Source organism: Parasteatoda tepidariorum, chromosome 8 (genome assembly GCF_982258835.1).
Source record: "Parasteatoda tepidariorum strain Cologne lab strain chromosome 8, Ptep-v5.0, whole genome shotgun sequence".
NCBI classification, from domain to species: Eukaryota; Metazoa; Arthropoda; class Arachnida; order Araneae; family Theridiidae; genus Parasteatoda; species Parasteatoda tepidariorum.
In genome coordinates, this window is record NC_141762.1 from 62,998,531 (window position 1) to 63,020,333 (window position 21,803).

The following is a 21,803-nucleotide window of genomic DNA, read 5'->3' on the forward strand; positions in this document are numbered from 1 at the left end:
GTCGAATTCCTTGCCATAGATGGCGCCACTGAAAAACAAGAATCTCACACTCTGCCTTAAATTTGCTCGGTTTCACAAAGCAGGCTTACCCGTGTGGAAAGTGGTATTAGAACCAACCAACCACAAGAAGAAAAAAGAAAAGAAAAAACTCACTGAAAAAGAAGAACTGGTAAGACCTCTTAAAAAGCATACCATTAACTATTATGCAAATTTAGAGACTGATTCGATTTGATCTTACATTTTCGAAGAAAAAAAATTTGCAAAAGTTAGAAATACTTTTTAAAAAATATATAATTTGTTGAAATAGTATTATTTGTATAATATTAGATCAGTAGGTGGAGGGAGAAATCAAAACAGAGAACTGTTTGAAGTAGAATTGCGAAACAAGCCAGGGTTCAAAAAGGGCTGTAGGGTTATAGAAGAAGAAATAGCTGAGCTGCTGAAGAGTGAATCTGTTAAATAACATGAAGTGAAGACAGTGCCTCTTCGTAGACTTCAAAGTAATCCTTATGTATTAATTAAATGTTTTTAAAAAATATCTAATCTCTTTCAAATATTAACATTTCTTTCAATGCTTAATTATATTACATTTTGATAAATCAGCCTGAATTCTACTAGTAGTTAAATCCGTATAATTTCTCACAAGGTGATTTTTCCTGGTGTACAAGGTATCCTAGTATCAAGAGCAGAGCTGATACTTCAAACCAGTATCGCATTCATTTTCTATGATATTTAAAAGACACAATATAAAATAATGATAATTTTTACACAAATAATGATAATTCTTATTCTTGCACAAAAATTTAACAAATGTACTTCAAACAATTAAAAATAAGGCAAAAAAATTAACAAATGTTTTTAATATAAGCATCAATTGAAGAATATCAGCTTACGAAATGTTATTATTTTTTAATTATTATTATTTTTTAATTATTATTTTTTTTAATTATTATTATTTTTTAATTATTATTATTTTTTGCGAACAATATTAATATAACGGCCCTCACCTGCTCGCCTCAGAGTGTATGACCTAGAAGAAAAATAAAAAAATATTTGTACACTTCATGACATTGAAAAATTTGCTTCGATTATAAACGGGGATAGGGAGGTATAAACAGCTCTGGGGGGGATGCACTCATTTTCATCCTTGTAGCGATTAATTGCTTTTATATTTTCTGTATTGTTTTTTTAGTCAACATGACTTATTTTTCACAAATACATCATTGCTAATTGATTACAATTTATTCTTATCTAATACATTAGATAGAGAAAGAAAGAGAAAATTTATGGATTGAGAATTATACCAAAATCAGGAATATATTAAAAAAAACTTTTTTCAAAAAATACATGCTTTTTGTGTGAATAAAATGCAACATTAATTTCTAATTGCTTACTATTTCTAATTTCATAGCATCGAAATATTTCTTTAAATATACAGAAGAAAATTTATTGAATTTGATATAATTAGTTTAACTGCATTGTTTTATAAAAAATAATTTATCTGCAAAATTAATTTTTAAAATAAGTGTAGAAGTCAAAGTGTATTTCATATTTCAAAGATTGGATTTGATATTCCATTTTCAGTATTTATGTCTAAATAGTTAGTGCGGAAGAAGTAGAAGCCGAAATAACGCACGAAGAAAAAATTGCGACATTTTTCGCAAAAAAGAAAAGAAAAACAATTTTGGTAACAAAACCAAAATATATGGTTTTCAAACCATTCATTTGGTAATTTTTCCGTTCGCATTGGAACAGTTTATCGAAAATTCTGGTTTTAAAAACTATAGCTCTTATTATTACACATTTAATAAAAGTGCAAAACAAAAAAATAAAATTAACTGAATTAGTGATTATTATGACATGCTCTGAAGCAGCGGTTCCCAATTATTATTTAGGCTACCCTTTACGGAACCCTAAATAATCAGCCTTCTATCGACGAAAACCCGTCATTACGATTAAAAGTTATTAATGTAATTGTGAACGTTATAACCTAAAAAAAAAGAAGATTATTTTTAAAATATTTTATTAGAGGAATGAAGATTTTTCATCGTTTTACCATTGACAATCTTAAGTAAGGTTTGATATCCGACACTAAAATTTGCAGTCCTTGTGAATTATAATTTATTAAAAATATCTATTTCGTAATAAATATAATTATCCTTTATAATTTCAATGGCATTTATTTGTTAGTTTAAGATTTGTATATAAAAAAATATTACTGTTTTTTTCCCTTTTCTATTGTATATTTGTTAATGACGTAAGGTTTTTTTCTTGTATTTTAAAAAAATTATTGCGTATAATTTAGACGTAATGCATCCTTACTTTTGCTAATTCTGGTTACTTTAAAAAAAAAATCTAGATTTAGTAGGATTTTGCTTTGCATAAAAAAACACCATTTACTTTGCTATTAATTTGTTTAAACAACATCAAAAATGTATATTATAATGTTTAAATATTGGAAAAAAGTAATATGTATTCAGCATTAATAATTACTTTTTTAGAACTCTATAACCATAAATTGAAGTTTAACTTGAAATTCCTGAGGGAAACTTTGATACCATTTATCAATTCATACTTTGTTTATTAAAATAAAATTATTTCAGTAATTTTTTATTTATTAAGAATGCTGCCTTAAAAGTATAGTATATAATAAGCAATAAATGTAAAATTATTACGATTACCGAACTTTCTATTTTGTATTAGCAGTAAAAACTTCACATTTTCAATATAACTCACTCGAATAGATTCCGTGAGTAAGTGTTTATTTATGTTTTGTTTTTATTTTCTATTTCGTTTTTCTTGTTTCTTTAAAATCTTGATTTACTATTACTGTATCTGTTGATTCCTATTATAACATTTTGTCTGTGATTATTTTTTTTTCTATCCTCCGTGCCTGTAAAAATTGAAGAAAGACATAAAGCAGGTGTATCTGAGGGGATTTAATCTTAGACTATGTCAAAGTAGAATCAAGTTAACGTGTCTTATATACTAGTTAATAGGTATTCAATATTTACAGTAGTAGTTAAGCCACATATCCACCAATTCTGAGAACGATAAAAATTTTATGTTGATTGTTAAAGCGAAATTTCTTTTATAAAGTAAATGTGTGATATTTTTGAAGGGATTTTTATCATAGATTTCGTGCAAACATGGGTTTCATGCTACCGAAAAATTATTTCGCAACGCTCTTCCGATTATCAGGTAAGTTAAAAATTCATAGGTAAAAGCATAAATCTGTTTTTTTCTCATTTAAATAATAGTTACATTTTTATCATATTATTATAAAAAATGCTTAGAAATGAGTGTTATTGCAAAATTCTAAGTTAATAAATATGGCCTATAAACTGTCCATAAATAATTTGTAGAAATGATTTATAGCAAAAACTGTCTAATCATTATCAATTTCAAGACACTTGATATTGATAAACAGAAGCTAAAATAAGTTTAGAGAAATTAAAGCCTAGAAAAGTGCAGCATTAATTGCTAAGACCAATAATCAGTGTTATTTGTTTGTTTTAATTATTCATTTATTCGTGCTTAAATTAAATATGATTATGTTTAAATTTCCAAAATTAAATTGTTAATTAATAATTAAATTATGTTAAATATGTTTTGTTTATGTGCCTATTTCAAAATAACATATATATTGTGTCACAACACTTTGTCTGGAAGTTTGATTAATTTTATGAGCATAATAAAATGCCTTCAGTGCAAATTTCTAGAAAGGACTTAATGTGTTTCTATTTGAGCTTTTGAATAAACTTCTTTAAGTTTGAATAACAGTATGATAACAAATTACTTAAATTCATCAAAATAAAATACGTAATAGGAATTATTAAAAAAATGATAGAAAACTAATGGAACAAAGTAAAGGTGTCTGAGTTTTTTTTTAATTTTTTTATTTTTTTTATTTACTTTTTTTTTTTTTTTTTAGTAACAATTTCAATTGCTGTGTTAATGAACACTGCAAATTATGTTGGGGAAGGATTACTTTTGAATTTTGTAGATTTTTCATGATTAATTTGAAAACCGAAAAACTAAAAAAATTAAGCAAACTTTAAATATGGAGTTCATCGAGAACTCTTTTAAGAAGTAAATATGAAGTGAGCATTTAAAGCATGTTGAACTTCCATTGAAAATATTTTTCGGATGATTTTACATTTACTCGTCATAATACTCGCCATAATAAGTGCCAAATTTTTGCATTTTCAGGGCAATGGCATGCGAGTATATTTCTTATTGACTTTTTTCTGGCACTTGGCTAACTGAAAGACAACGATAAGAGATTTCTGGATCGGTAGAGCTAATTTAATTGCCAAGTATTGGCGATTTCCAGAAATCGGCAAGGCGAAACTAAAATTCCTCAATTAAACCTGTTAACCATTCCCTTACAACACAATATGTATTTTTTTTTAAATTTTAATCGAAGTTAAACTACTGAGCAATTGCTTTTGGTGCCTTGGCAATTTCAGTTGGCATGAACGGGTTCCAATATGGAAATATCCCTTTTTTCAATGTTATTCGTTTCAGGGATCCTAAAACAATTATTTTTCTGAAATCTCTTTAGTAATATATTAGCAGCCTATTATACACAATACCAGTAATAACTATTTCCACCATCAATTAAGCATCACTGATGGCAATTCCATTAGTTAGGCAATATTGTTATGGCTGCCCAAAATAAATAAGTGTAGATTTTTCCATAACCCATTGGCAAAATGGGTGTTTTTTTTTTGTGTGGTTTTTCTTGGTTTGATGACGTGCGCAACTTATTTGGACGTCATCACACTATTCAATTGCATTGAAGACTCGGCCACCAGAATAAATAGTTTTTGTCTAGTTTATAATTAATCTAGCTTTTGTATACCAAGGTTCGAGAGTAAGAGTAAACACTGTGAATGCGTCGTCATTGCCTGAGTTGCTATGGTGACCACTGCTGTTTTTCTTTTTCTTTTCACTAGCTGGTATTTTTAAGGTATATACATAATAATAACTTAAGGTATTTTTATATTATTTTATTTTTGACTTATAATTACTGACTTGACGGTGATTGCAATATAAATATGAATACTGAAGAAGCAAAAATATTTTATGACATCGTGAAACACGTTCATATAGGCAGGATTTGAAAACCAATACGACGACAAACATCAATTGAGACAGTTTTTGGAACCCATGATTTGAAATGTTGTGGCGTTTCAAACTAGAAAGAAAAAGCATTTGACCAATGGGCAACCAGTGATCGTAATAACGCAATTGCAACTTTGACCTTTTTTTATTTATTGTTTAACTTTTCTTTTTGTAGTTGTTTTGTAAAATTTAATACTAAATAACTTTCATTTCGAATGTAATTGGTTTTTTTTTTCAATTTAAATTACACTTATGTTTGTGAAATTGTAATTAATTACTAAAATTTCGTCACATATATTACTGATAGTAGTACAAATAAATATGCACAATAGTGGTACATTTATAATTGCTTTGTAATTATAATTATTAGCATGTTTTAGCTCTATTTATATTTCATATGAGTTTGATTATTTCCTCATAGAGAAGAAATTTTCACAAACATGAGTGTTCACGAAATTTAAATCATATAGAATTCAGGAAAAGTATATAATTAATGAACCATTCCCATTAACTTAAAACTTATTTTAGACTATTTTATTTACTGAAAGTGCTTAAATTAGTTTTTTTTTTGTATGTAAATGAAGAGCTTAACTTTTAACTACATGGTATTTTTTTTATCATTAAGAATAAAAGAAATCTAAAGCTTTTAAGATGTAACTTCTTTATTATTGCAAAGGGATGTAAAATTACTAAATTCTGCTTATCATATAACTCTTAGGTGAGAAATATCCATTGCTATATTAAATATGAAGAAGTTAAAAACTTAGAAATTAAGTATATCTCTGAAGAACGGTTCCTATAGTCACAGCTTCTAATATTTGTTACTATTTTAATTTGTACGCAAAATTTTCTTTTACAAAAAAAATAAATAAATAAATAAATAAAAATCTTTCAGGGCAACCATTACTGAAGAAAACAGTAGGCATCAGGTCAATTTCAAATGCATACCTTTTGTCCGATACTCACAAAATGCTTCAGAAAACTTCTCGAGAATTCGCTGAAAAAGAACTGCAGCCTGTAGCAGCTATGATTGATGAGAAAAAGATATTTCCTAAAGATCAAGTAATTAGAATCTTAGATTAATTTGTTTCCCCTTATATCATTCATTTCCTTTTGATATATACATTAATCGAGAGAGAATGATCTTTATAATGTTTTATAACTTTGCATTTTATAAAATTTTGTGTTATATTGATATCTTCACACATCATTGAACTTATCAACTAAATATTGCAATATGTACCTGAAATATGTCCTCATTACCGTCTTAAAATAATTTTTTAAATACAAAAAGTTTAAAAAATAAAAATATCCACTTAAAGTATTTATAATTAGAAGAAAAATGTATTCTATCAAAAGCATTAGAACTAAAAACTAACAATTTTATCAATTTTGGTTATCTTTAGAGTTAATGTTATCTATAGTTAATGTCTAGTATGGAAGATTGTAGTTAATAGAATTGTATTATATAGATCTTTGGTGTATAATTATTTTGAGTTTTAATGTAATTTTTATTTTACATTGAATTCTAATTTCCCCATGAAGTTTGTAGTGTTGCGGCATAATTAGAATTCATTGATTACTGTATGTATAGTTACATTTGAATGCCCAATACGAAAATTTTAAACTGCAATGTCTATTTTATATTTACGCAAGATGTTCTGCAATAGTATTTTTGTCTGTAAGGACCCTTAATATATATTTTTAAAATTCAGTTTAAACAAAAATATGCAGCAAGCATAATGCACATATGTTAATTAAAATTAATAATTAAGTGAAAGGAAAAAAAATACTTCTCAAACTGGAACCAACTCTTGCACATGATTTTAATCCTTTCTCACTCATTTTGACACCAATATAAAGGATCAGAATATGAAAATGTTCTTGTTCTCTCTAACTTAATCTTCTTTTAATATGTGGTTGCAAACGTGTACAGTTTTTTACTTCCCTTTTTATAAGGTTTCCAAAAATATGTACTGGAACAGTTGGTGCAGAACATCCTGAATATATTTTTTGTAGTGTTATATATATCAGGGTTGACAGATTTTAGCCTGACCAAAATAAAGCTGGTTAATTTTTTTTAATCATTTTTTTGAAATTTAAATCACTTAAAAAAGATTGGCTAATTTAAAAAATACCAATCTTTATTAGAACTAATATTTTTCAAAAATCTTAATATAAAATGTGTTAAAATTGTCAACTAATTACTACATTGATGTGATTGTATATTAGGAACAAATTAGAGCAACAACTTTTTACTTCTGAAGCAGTTTGGAGCAACAACTTAAACCTTTGAAGCTTTAAAAACAATACAGTAGAGAACCGATTATACGTAACAATCAGGACCATCTGATTTTTTCGGTTTTCTGAATTCCTACAAAACGCCGTTTTTTTTATTGTTTATCAAACCCAACTGAACAAGAAATATTTTCAAATAGTTTTAAAACACTATTTTTCTGGGCTAAGCATGTCACTATGCATTCTATTCTATTTATCTCTTTTTGCCTTGTTTTTCTTGTTATTTTATCCTTTTTGTTCTTCTAAATTGGCCTGCCATTGGAAATAAAAAAAAAAGTTTTAAAAAGAAGAAAAAACGATAAAGTAATACGCATAAGTTTAATAAGATAAAAAGGAAAAAAAGTTAATGAAATTAAAAATATATACAGGCTTAATGTAAATTGAACAATAAAAGGTGAGATGAAAAAAAAGTATCAGCATATTTTTAAAAAAAAACTCATCCATTTTCTTTTGACGGAAATTTGGTTTTTGTTGTACGAAAAACTGCTGGATCTTGTAAATTGGCATAATGCACTGTAAAAATTTTCATTCTAAAATTATGGTAAAATAACTGGCAGCTGTCTGTCCATCCGATTAACTGTAAAATTTACGGTAAAAAACATTTTTTTTCCTTTATGGTTTTGAAACCATTTACAAAAAGTATGGTTATAAAACGATGAATAGAAAACTATACGGTTTTTTAATCATTTACAACTAGTATTTTTCAAAAACGTAAGAAAAAACTCCAAAGAAACTCGCAAGAAAACTCCAGTTCTGCCCAGGGCTAAAGAGAATAGAAGGGCTAGTTCACTCCTCTCTTAGAGCTGAAGCTACTATTTCCCTCCTCATGACGTCACTGTGTCCACAGATCTCGGAAGATCGCACGCAAAGATATTATGATAACTTTGCATCTTTCTCTTTGTAAAAATAAGTTAGACTTTTTCTGGTTATTAGCTTTCAAACTTTGCGTAATTAACACATTATTTCCATTCATAAACATAGTTTAAAAAAACTTTCTTGGCCATTATATTTAAAAAATACCATTTTAAACTTATAAAATTTTTTTACTAGTTGGCGAAAATGATACTATAAATACTTAATTTTAAAAAGTTCAGTTTTAACTTCAATTATCAAAAAAAATGAAAGCATATATCGATACTTTTTTATCTACACATTCTTTCATAACAATAAGTTTAGTTAAATTTAGAATCCCCGATTTTAAAATATGCCGTTAATAGCAATTTGTTCATACTTAATCATTAGGAAACATCAACCTTAAACGATAATTACTGAAACAAAAAAAATAATTTAGGTTTATAATGACATCAGAAAATTTACAATTGTTTATAGATATTTAAATTTAAGATGGTATAATTTATAGATATTTAAATTCAAGAGAATATATTTTTTGAAAGAATCATAAATATTTAGAATAACTTCATTAAAAAAATAAGTTATGAAATTAGGAGAATTTCAACTGTACACCATATATTTTATTTATACTTTTTACTAACGTTTTAATTTTCTTTGACTTTATCCATTTTTTAATTTTTTTTCACATGCCTTTCTTTTTGAAGTAACGAATTTAGACAACGAATTTTTATAAAAGTTCTTATCGATAGAAAAAACGTATTGCTGTTTTATATTAACTGTGTCATTTCGGAATCCATTCTTTACATAGTTGTTCATTTACTTTAGGGAGCACGCGGAAAATTATATTTTTTCCTTTTGTTTTTCTATCAGAATTCTTGCAAGTTGCAATCACGCAAACTGGCATTTCGTTAATAGTTTTAAAATGTTGTAAATTCGCGGCAAAAACTGAGGAAAGTCATTATATAAAATAACAAATGTCTTAGAATATGTCACAAAAAGAAATGCTCCAATATTAGTTAGAGCTAGTAAGGTCGAACGCTCTGTTCTTGAAGTAAAAGTGCGAGCTTTGCGCCAAAGTGACGTCACTAGAGAAAATCGGAGAATTGGCGCGGCGAGAGTTTCTTCAAAGGAGTGAACCAGCCCTTCTATTTCTCTTTAGCCCTGGTTCTGCCGGTCATGAGATTGACAGATAAGCCCACTCGGCTATGATATGTACGCCGCTGCATATAACTAAGTAGCTTCATTAGGTGGTTCTAATTGGTGAGATAAAATTCTGGTTATTTAACCGTATTAGGTGAACGCAGTCAATAAACAGTTTTTCTCAAACTTAACAGTCTGATTACCATTTTATTTATGGTAATTTGACTGTTTTGATTAAATATGGTAAAATAACCATTCAATAAATTGTTATTTAACCATTTTTTCCGAGAAATTTCTAACAGTGTGTGACTAGGGAACATAATGGGAGTCGGGAACTAAATGATTATTACTAAAATAATGGTAACATCTTTTAAGTAAACATCTTTTAAAAGAAAAAAAAAATTCTAAGATCTTAAACAGAAAAAAAAAAAATACCTTTTTTAAATGGCCAGAAAATTTATCGAACTTCGTTACTGTGTCATAGTCGATAACGGTTATCTGGTTTTCTGATTTCCGGATAAGAGAGATTCTGTATACTAGGAGGCTTTGCCCCCTACTCGCTGGCGCTCGCCAACCCCCGGAACTGCTTTCACAGTTCATTTCGGATTGCTTCGCAATCCAATGCTCGCTTTGCTCGCTCATAGGATACGTTCTTAATGTCTAGCTTTTGTATACTTTTTTGAATACTGATGTTCCGAAAACTTTTCACTGTAGAAAATTCTTAACCTGTACATTTCAATATTAATTTGAAATTGCAAACAGTTCACATATTTTGCTTAATCACACTATTCTAAATTTCAGTTGTTGAGAAAAGTAACTGTTGTAAGTTTTGTTTTAAAGTCTTTCCCACCAGAGGGCTAAAGCCATGTGGTGTAAAACAATATGAAATAGTAGTCTGCCACTGAACGCCGGATGTAAAGCATCGGCTTCGATAAAGATAATTTTGTATTTTTAATTCTGTGAAGGGCACCACCCTAATAATATGGAATTTGTAAAATAAATGTATATATTTTTGATTGCTGATGAAGTGTTTGAAGTGTTTCATTTTGTGTTTTCATCAGTGTTCAGAAGCAGAACAAGTATAAGTTTTTTATTTTATCACAAAAATATAAAATATATTAAAAACAAAGAAAAGAGTAAGAAAATGAGTATAGTCATAGAAAGAGTTAAAATTATAATATAGTATTTGTCACTTAAAATATAACTTTTTGTTTAATTCATTGTTAACAATTCAAATTTCTCCGAGGCAATTCTAAACCTTAATTTTGTTCTAAATGTCAGTATTCAGACACACAACAGAAGTTTAATATGAAGTTCTAAAATGCATATATATATATATATATATATACATATATATATGAAAAAGGGATCATAGTAATTATATAAGTAAAAATTAAGGTAGTATTATTAAGTTGAAACACAATATTTTTAGTTTTGATGTCAGCAATACAATTAAACTTTTCACAAAAATGATTGTTTCCATTATTAAATTCAGTGTGAACAATTCAAATTTTTTTGAGGCAACTCTTAACCTCTAAATATTATTTTTTTATGTACATATTTCTAAATGTCAGTATTCAACCACAAAACAACTTAAAGTCTTCAAATTTAGCATGAAGTTATAAAATGTAATGAAAGAGGGTCATAGCAATAATGAAAGTAGAAGTAAAGTTAGTGCTGTAGAATTAAAACAATATTTTTAATCAATGAGCCAAGTTCTTCAAGAAGCAGTTGTAGAAGTAGCTGGATAGAAGTTTTTTTATTTAAAACTTTTTATAGAATTTCTTTAAAAACACAATTGTTAATCTGGGCATTTGGCGATACAACACTTATAGAATTGAATGATTTGTTACGTCAAGCGCTCAGGTATCATAATTTTGATCTAGTTGCGCTTCTATGTCATTTTGATTTATGTTGCTAAGTTAACTTTCAAAAAATTCTATGGCTGGCAACAGCATTTTTATTTTTAAAGTTGCTTATCTTTATTTCTTTTAGAATTCATAATTTTTTTAGCGAAATGTTTTTTAACCTAACAGAATTCTTTGCCGACTGTTTTCTCTATAAATGAAGAAAATAAAGTAAATATTTAAGTGTTGTGAAAAGAATCTTATTTAGTTGTACAAAGTACTTCTTTAAAAATGAAAACTGTTGCCACCAGCGGTAAAGAAATACAGCCAAAATTTGGGAGCCACGTAAGAGAATTATATGTAATACATTATAGTTTTAAACTATTTGAAGTTAGCATTAGAAATAAACTTTTTTAATGCAACATAAGTGTGTGATATATGAATAAAGCAAAATTAACTTTAATTACCTGTTGTCCAACTTTTAAAGCAAAATATATGAATTGTTTCGAAGAAATTATGAATAGTTTTATTGAAAATGCATAATTTACAGAAAATTTAGTACAATTTAAAAAATAATAAATAATTATTCGGAATCAATTTAGAACATAGTAAGGGTGAATTAGAGTAACATTGAAATAGGTTTGGAGCAATTTCGGACAAAATTGCCTGGTTTTCAACGTAAACATGGAGCCTCAATTTTATTAAAATTAATAACATAACTTACTTAACTCAAATTATTTAATTAAATAGTTCCCAATAGATAAATTTAAAATAATAATAAATAAAATTTAAATAAAAAAAATTTTAACTTTGCCTTTTTCAGAAAAGGTAAGGCTCTTTTTCAACCCTGATCTAAGTATCTTAACTAATCTGTGTCTTTGTGAAATATTTGTCACCCATAATAGACATATTTTTTTTAGACTCAAATTAAAAGTAATTATTACAGAGCACACTGTATAAAAAAAGTAATTAACATGTGCTTGCCCTTCTACTTTTATGTATATAGATTAAAGCATAGTTTTCTCTTAAAAGATAAAAAAGTTAGGAGAACTTGGTATGCTTGCCATATCTACACCTGAAAAATATGGAGGTGCTGGTTTAGATTATTTAGCTTATGCAATAGCTATGGAGGAAGTATCTAGAGGCTGTGCATCTTGTGGTGTGATCATGAGTGTCAATAATGTAAGTATTCACATTTATTGTGGTTTTAAATATTATTTTGCAGGATTTTTTAATTTGCACCAAGAAGCGCTCCACGAAGGCTAGGTTGTCACAATGCTTGATCCGGAAGTTTCCTTGTCTTTTTGGTTAGGTTCAGCATTCTAAGGCTATGGAGTAGAACAATAATAGTCATGAACTCAGAATTTGGTTGGCTGTTCAACACCAGTTATAAAAAAATAAAAAAATGAAAAAACAGTTTTTAAAATAAAATATTTTGTACCAAAAGTATATAGTTAAGTATAGTCTGTCTATATAAAGCTTCTATTTAAATTTAATAGAAATATTCAATGTACCATAAGTATATTATCTGTCTATGTAAAGAAAAAAATTAAAAAAATATGGTGGTGCTGCTTTAGATTATTTAGCTTATGCAATTGCTATGGAAGAAGCTGTCATTGCAAGATTTTTGAATTTGATTTTAATTTGCACCAAAAAGTGCTCCACGAAGGCTAGTTTGTTCCAATGCTTGATCCAGAAGTTCCCTTGACTTCTTGGTTGAGTTCAGCATTCCAAGGCTACAGAGTAGAACGATGATGTACTCTTAAACTCAGAGTTTGGTCGGCTGTTCAGCATTAATTATGAAATAATACTTCCAAATGAAATATTCAATGTACCAAAAATATATAGTTAAGTATAGTCTGCCTATATAAAGCTTTGTACTGCTGAGTCTAAAGCCATCTGCTGCTGTGGAAACAAGAAATAGTTCTTATGAAAGAGAGGAGCTTTGGAGTAGACCAAAGAAGCAAAATTTCCTTTCTCACACCGACCTGAGCCAGCACCCCTACTTGAAATAGTTAAAACATCATAAACATAGTCACCACTGCTACTGTTAATGAATGAAATCGAAGCGGGTATGTTTACAAATCAGCACCTATCTATAGTGGTCAACTGAACTTGACTAGGTACCAGCTCTTGTACTTAAATTAGAAAGTGGTGGTCTGAGTGTAGCTGTTAGTTTGTTGCTCTCTTTTTTTTTCCTTTTAGTTTCTTGCTTCTAAAACTTGGCAACCATTATTTTCCATGCAAACAGGGCATTTAAAATAGCAGGAAAGTACATTGAGTTTTGTTTCCATATGAACTGGGAAAATACAGTGAATTTTATTTCTTGTCTGGTGACCACTCAAAACAAAATATATCGAGTATTTAAGAATGATATTTCAGTTACACTAAAGTATTTCATTTTCTGTAGCATTATTTGTTATTAAGTATGCTTAGCTGTTGCTTATTTATTTAAGTTTTTCCAGCCATTAAAACTAGTATAGTTAGCATATTATAACTCACTCACTCAACAGCACAGTGATTATGTGTTTCCTCCTAATATATTGTGCATAATATGTATAGGGAAAACACATGGAATTTTTTTTTCTTCCACATTTGAGTGGCAACCCTGAAATAAGACTTATATGTTACTGTGTAGGAATCCATTAAAATTGTAATGGCATTCATTTTGAAATAGCCAACTATTATCAGATGTAATCTTTTATTTAAAATTTGTGTACTTTTATTGTATTGTATTTTTCTTTGTTTCAAATTATCTCTTTGAAATTCTAATTCATTTTATTTAGTCTCTGTATCTTGGTGGTCTTGAGAAATTTGGGACGGAAGATCAAATAAAAAAATATGTTACACCCTTTACAAATGGGGACAGAGTTGGCTGCTTTGCTTTAAGTGAACCAGGTAAACATTTCTAATGGTGATAGATTTTATCAAATGTTTTGATAAATTTTAATAAATGAAAGAAAGCATTTTACTGATGATCACTTTTTTTATGTATCAGGTGAATTTTTTTATTAGTTTTGCAATATTTTTATTGGATCCTAAAAACTTTAAGTTTTTTTTTTTTTATTTTACATAACAAACATGTAACCAATTATCTTTAAAAAATAGTTTTTTTCTTACAGTTGGAGAGTTAAGCAGAAAAAAATTTTGTGTGACATTAAAAAAAAGAGAGAGATTTTTTGAGGAAGGATCATATTTTAGCCCTGTTAAACTTCTATATACATAACATTAATTTATTTTGCCAAGTTTTTAATTTTGTAAATTTGGCTATATTTTTTAGAAGTCCGCTTTTTATGCATAAAGATATAACACTTTTCATGCATGAAGATATAAATCTAGCAATAGTTTTTCAATATATTTGCTTGTGCCAAGACATTCATTCTGAAGATAAAATGTTTATTTGTTCAAGTCCTTTTAAAATAATTTTGCCCAATTGACTTCTTCAAAATTCCATTGATTTTTAACTCTCATTTTAATATAAATGTTTAAGGGAAATTTAATTTTTATAATAATGATAGGATGACCTGGATCACGGTCTTATATAATTCCTCTATTGGTATTTTCTATTATATCAAAAGCAGCTTGTGTCAAGTCTAAAATTCCATGTAAACATGCTATTACTCCTATTCTAATGCAAATTGGCTGGAATGTCATTTTTTACTGGCATTATTGAGGTCATCTAATTTGTATTTTTTGTGATGATTATTAAAGTCACCACATAAAACTGACTAAAGGCTAATTTTTACGTGTTTGTTTGCAACTTATTTTACTTGATAATTTCTAAATTACAAGGAATATTTTTTTAAAGTTGTGAATAAGGAAAACAAACAACAAAATTTAAAATATTTCCAAATTTCATTACAATCTGAGCATTAAAAGTGCATTTACTTTGTATTTGTTTACTTTAAATGAGTTTTTCTCAACTTCATTTCTTTCGATACTTGTATCTCTTTGAAACTCTAAGGCTTTTTTTCTATTTGACTTAAAACTCTCAAATTTTCACACAGTGTTAAGAAGTGCATTGTTAATAATAAATAGTATGGAATAATGTGTATGATGTGTAGAAAATTGTATATTGGATTTTAAAGTGGAAAACGTTGAAAAATTTCCGATTTTTTGCTAAATTTTCACAATAAATGCTAGAAAAATTTAACAAATGAAAATAATGCTTATTCTATACTATTTAATATTACTGGTACCCTATCGAATGTGCTCAGAAAATTTCAAAAGCAAACAATTAAAATTGAAGAAATTTTAAAAAAATTAAAAAAATGTAAGAAAATTTAAATTTTTAAAAATACACTTATGAAATTTAATTTTTTTTTTTGAAGATTATTGTATGATGTTTGTTGACTCAATATAAATTGTAAAACTTTAATGAAATAAGTTAAAATTTATCAAAATAATTTTTTGGGTACCCATTCCCCTTAAGCTAGCGTACATTCTAAAATAGATTTCAATCCTCCAAACATTGATTAATGTAATCGCTGCCCCTATATGAAGATAGACTAGTACTATTTTTAAACGTGGATATCAAACTGTTTGCATCCATTTAAAGTGCAGAAATAAAATTCAATTTTAAACTTAAAAAGTAAATTCTATATATCCTAATGTATAAGTCAATTTCTTAATTTGGTTTACAAAATAGCAAATTTTTAATATTACGGGCATATAAGATGATGGAAGATGATGGCTGAAAAAGAATGAAAGTTTCTATTTTGCTGAAAATCTTTTTAAAATTTGGGACTTTAATTATTTTAATAGAGTTGAAGAATAGTTTTTGTGAGACTCAGTAGATTAAGTAGAATCTATTACGGAATGAAATCTGTATAACGACGCTGCTAATGGTTAATAAATCCGTCATTTTACTTTTCAAAATTTGTGGCTTCATAGTATGTTTTGAAAGGTTTTATTATGCTATATTTTTGAAATACTCTTGAATAAATTATCTTTTCTTTTTCTGAATGTAAGTTAAAGTATTGCTTCTGAAAAAGTATTGCTTCTAAAGTATTGCTTCTTTTTTAGTCTTGTATTCACGTGACGAAGATATGATGAGAGAAAATGCAAAATTAATTGTTTATAACATATTCAAAATAATTTTTAAAGTGCTAAACTGATACAGAATTATTTATATAAATTTCATTGTTTATAATAAGTAGATATTTCATGATCGAAAAATCGCCAAGTTTATAACTGGTGTATAAGTCGACCCCTTGGTTTTCATAAAATTTCGGGTTTTGAAAAGTCATGTTATGTTAGGATCTACAGTATTTCTATTATTATTACTTATAATTATAAATTTTCAAACAATATTAATCAGTGGTATTGAAAAATTGATATTAAACTTATAAATTTCATAGGTAATGGTAGTGATGCAGGTGCTGCATCAACAACCGCTAGGTTAGAAGGAGATTCTTGGGTTTTGAATGGAACTAAGGCCTGGATATCAAGTGGTTATGAAGCTGAAGCAGCTCTTGTTAGTATCTTTTTTTAAAGGACTTATCAGAAATTAATATTTTTTCCATCGATAACATTCTAATAATACTAGATCATTTATATATTGATAGCGCTGGGAAACAATTTTTTTTCTTCTTCGCATGAGATTTTTTTAACCTATCTTGAATACTTTTGTGTCACTGATTTCAAATCTGTAATCGGTTTTTCCCTTGCTGCTCCAGATTTTTTCAAAATGCCTTTTTTAGTCTTGTATTTGTTAAACTATGCAAGTTTAAAAACGTCATCTTTTTTTTTTCCAATGGCAGGCACTGAATTTGAATCTTTGTCTATACTAGGACAGAATTGTTGCTCATTTCGCGTTACCCAGTGAGCACCTGTGAACCAAAGTCACAGAGGCGAGCAACATTGCCCACGCCACACTGCCACAAACCCGTTTATAGGGTGGGCCACATTCACACATCATTCACACACACGCAACAGAGGACAGCACAAAGAGAGAGAGAAACATCCATGCCCAGAGCGGGATTCGAACCCGCAGCCAATGGCTTCGCAGTCAGGCACGCTAACCACTCGGCCACCTGGCCGGCTAAAAACGTCATATAAAACAGGGATTATATAAATGTTGCAGGAAACTTCTAGAGCAGTTAGGCAGGGTGGCCACCCACCTTTAAAACCTTGAAAACCTGAAATTATCAGGGAATTTTTTTACACTGGAAAAAACCTGGAAAAATCAGGGAAATTTGGATAAAAACCAGGAAAAATCAGGGAAATTTGGATGAAAACCTGAAAAAAACAGGGAATTTTAAAGAAAAGCTGAAATTTTTTCTTAGATATTTTTTTTAATTTCACTAATTTAAATTATTTACTAATTTTCTTAATTTAAATTATTTCATCCATTATACCCACATTTGTTTAGACGGAAATGTATCTCCAAACAGTTAAAATTTTATCAACTTAGCTGTACTTTGCTTGCATCAAAATTTGATCCATTATAACCCTGTTAAACTAGAATGCCACATAAAATTCTCCCATGGTTGCTAAACAGATGTAGAAACCCTTGATCTCTATGGAGACTATGAGACTGTGCAATTTAAGAAAGGCAAAGATTGTGCCTGAGGTTAGAAGAAGGGGTTAGGATGTTTGCTTCTGTTTTTAAATTCTAACCTTGGGCTGAATTCATTTATGACTCAAGTTTTTTCTGATGCTTTGGTGGTAATTTTTTTCCATTTTGACAAAATGAGTCAAAATGTTTTTGTAATTTTAACTTAATAAAATTCTCCAAAAATTAGTTGCTTATAATTTAATAATTATAGATTTTATACTGCGCTCTTTTTCTGAAAGCTTTTGTATTCCCGTTCAAAGAAATCTGTAAATTATTTTTTCTCAGCAAACCAACCAATCAGACATTTTTTTCACAATTGCTAATAGCAATGTTTGTCGACAAATTGTTACAATTGTTGCATTAATGCTAATTTTTTCATTTCATTTTAACCTTTTATAACATATTTTAATTTTTGAAAAAGGGTTTTTTTTTAGAACTAATTATATATTATATCAAATTTAGTCTATTGTTTTATTACGACCACGAGCCGTTTTTAAATGATAAAATTAAATATTATGGAGTTAGCGAGCAAAAATTAAAAATTAAATGAATTAATTAAAAATTAATTAAAAATTAAATGAAAAATAATTTAATAAGAAAATGAAAGCAATTGACGATCATTTTAATTCTGAAATCCGAAAACAATTAGCTGTACAAATGTAAAATATTTGTTACTATCTGATTACTGATGTCTTAAAAGTTAATTTTTGCTTTGTTTTTAAAATAGTCCATGCAGTTTTGCAAAAAATAGATTATACATCCTATTATCAAATACCCATTGTGAAATATTCATTTTAATTAATGAATTTTTATTTCCTATTCAATAAAAGTTATAAGAGAACGAACATTTTTGGGAGCCACTGAAGTTATAAAAATTTATTGATATAATATCATCTGAAACCGTTTTCCTTTGCTTAATAAAAATATATTAAACAATGCTTATCCAAGGTTTTATTGATCATTATGTGTTTTTGCCATTTTGTAGGTGCACTTAGATCAAATGCTACTTAAAGTAACACATTAAAAAAATTTTATTCAATAAAAACAATGTATTCTACAAGCTAAACATATTATTTTCCCTACATGTCTTAATTTTTTAAAAATTAATGTTGCATCAAAACATTAAAAAATAAAAAAAAACAAAATCTTGTCAAAATAATTTTTTTTTAAGATGACATGTTTAAAAAAAATGACATTTTGGATAAAATATTTTATAACATAGACACTTTTCTTGCACACATCCTACACTTTATAAGAGAGGAATAAGAAGAAAAAAAACACGGACCTGGAAATTTTAAGATCTTTACCTGGAAAAGTCAGGGAAATTTGAAATCTGATTTGAGTGGCCACCCTGTTAGGGAACATCGAGATTAAAATTGCATAGAAACCCATGCCTGAAAATGTGATGTTTGTTGCTATTATAAACTATTTCTTCATGTGCTTCTAAACAGAACATAATAGGAAAGTGCCCCATACCTTATGACATGGGTTTCTTTGTAATTCTAATGATGTGCCCTAACTTCCACACAAGTTTGTTGTAGCATTTATATGCCCCCTTTTATCTATACCAGTGACGGGCAATCTTTTTGGGTCGAGGGCGAAAAATCGAGGAAAAAAAAGTTTAGTAGGCCTAGTAAAAACTTCTAAAATAAAAAATAAATTTAAGAAAAAAACGACATTCAAGTTTTAATATTAAATGAGATGAATGGAATTGCGATTTCATTTCTGAAAGTTCTTTTTATTGAGATTCGAAGTAAAAAGTGCTTATTTTGAGAAACGTGGAAAAATGCTTGTAAAAAAAATATTTCCAATTCATCATAGAACGCATGGCCCTCTGAATAATTTTTGTTAGTAGCTACTCTTTGGGGTTAAAAATTTTCACAAATAACTCAAAAAAGCACTACCCATTTTATACATTTAATAATTTGACCATTATTTACAATGATGTTATATGTGTTCAATCTTTCCAATCGCAATAAATAGTGTTAGAACTCGTGAAGGGCAGAAAAATCTACTCTTAGGATTCTACTAAAAGTCTACTCGAGGACAAAATTTGGTCGGCTGTTCAACGACTGATAAAATAAAATAAAATTTACGCCTATTCTATAAATAACTTCTGCTTTCAACATTTTACCAATTGAAGTTGTCTGTGCTAACTATTTCCTTTAATTTATGTTTTGTAGATCAAAAATAGAGAAAGAAAAAAGGTCATGAATACTTTGTTGAATAACAAAGACCAAAAATAGCTCAAAACATAGTTGACAAGAAAATGGCTGTAGAATGTATATTGTTTATATTAACCTCGGATCGGCAAGTTAAAATTCTATCCGCGGGCCGGATAAAAACCTTCCTTCGGGCCACGGTTGGCCCGCGGGCCGTAGTTTGACCATCCCTGATCTATACCGTTTTTAAACTTGCACAATTCGTCAAGAAATGGACTGAAAACAGTCATTTTAAAAAATTTAGCCTTAGGAGCGAAACTAATTTCAGATTTAAAATTCCCTTACCCCAACTAAGCAATACCAAATATTTGCATAAATGCAACAAAAAATTTATTTATTTCCCCCGTGTAATTTATAGGCATCAAAAAATATTAAAAGCTTTTTTTTCTCTTTTTAATGACACTAATTTAATCTGCATTTATATTTATATCAATTTGCTTTGTCTTATAGTCAATTAGCAAATTTTAGTAATAAGTTTCAAACTGTACTTCATTTTAGGCTTTTATTCATGGCCAAATTTTTGTATGAAATTATTTATTTCATCAAACTTATTTATTTTTAAAAGGGTTAAAAAAATTACGTTGCATGATTTTTCTGGTTTAGAGTCCCATTTATATTTCTCTCTCTTTTTTTAAATTTATTAGTCTTAATGGCATCTGACAAAATTCAATTTATATTAGCAGAATTCAGTTTGCTGTATTTCTGATGTAACAAAATATTTTTTTTTCTATTTACTTTAATGTATTAAAACTAATATTTTTTTACTTTAAAAATTTATCTACCACTTTTATTCGTCTTAGCATTGGTTAAATGAAGTTCAGATGATTATAAATCCCCTTGTGATTGTAAAAGAAAATGTTAAGAACTTAGCACCAATAGAAATTACATTAAATTGGTGCCACACGAAAAAAAGTAAAAACTAATTCACACTGGGAATTATAAATAATCATTTCTATTTCATCTTTTTATATACTGGTTTATTTTATTTTTTGAATTATTAATTATTATGCATATTAAATGGAAAAATTAGGCATGAAATCTAATATTTGTAACTACTTTATTAATGTTCACTTTTCAACAAATAAATAGATATCTTAGTTGGTATATGGTTGGGCTCAAGAAGCTGTGTCCGCAGACTTTCCTTGTACAAGATGGTGATTAGTACACACTACCTCTATCGTGGTCACAAAGTTATCCAAGTTTTCATAACAAATCGATAGAATACTGGATGGAAGGGGCTTTGGTACAGGTTAAGTTTACTTTCTATGGATGGATGGATGATGTGAATGTGACCTCCGTGCAAAACAGGCTGTAACGTATGTGTGTGGAAGAAGTCGCATTCTCGGCCATAGATGGCGCCAGTGGAAAACAAGAAACATACATTCCACTGCCTTAAAATACGCTTGTCAATATTGTCAAGTGGCATAAGACAACAATAACAGCAAATAATTATATTTTATCTAAGTTCTGCAAACTTTTGATTTGTAATAAATATTTTACTCTTTCTTTTTACTATTTAGTTACTGAAACTGTATTTTCATTTTAAACCAAGATTCTGAGCACTTTTTCTTAATTCTATCTGCTACTCTTGAAATTTGCAATGATATTTGAGAGATACTGTACTGTGATTTGAATGATACTGTAATGATTTCTTTTTAATACTATTTAAAATTTAATTTATAATTCTGAAATTTAACTATTTATTATTAGACAATCTAATTTAAATCAAATAAATTATTGTTTGTTTTTTTTTTA

The 21,803-nt window shown here is 28.0% G+C and overlaps 1 protein-coding gene across 1 annotated transcript in view; it reads left to right on the forward strand.

Annotated features, from left to right (window-relative positions):
- Positions 1-2,973: 2,973 nt before the first annotated feature.
- The window catches only part of LOC122268307 (short-chain specific acyl-CoA dehydrogenase, mitochondrial-like), a 32,786-nt gene continuing 13,956 nt past the window's right edge, over positions 2,974-21,803 (forward strand). Inside the window, exons 1-5 of the mRNA XM_087168994.1 lie at positions 2,974-3,201; positions 6,026-6,192; positions 12,300-12,449; positions 14,054-14,165; positions 16,628-16,743. Of these exons, the coding sequence (XP_087025120.1) occupies positions 3,150-3,201; positions 6,026-6,192; positions 12,300-12,449; positions 14,054-14,165; positions 16,628-16,743 (597 nt within the window). The 5' untranslated portion in view covers positions 2,974-3,149. The remainder of the gene's footprint in view (positions 3,202-6,025; positions 6,193-12,299; positions 12,450-14,053; positions 14,166-16,627; positions 16,744-21,803) is intronic.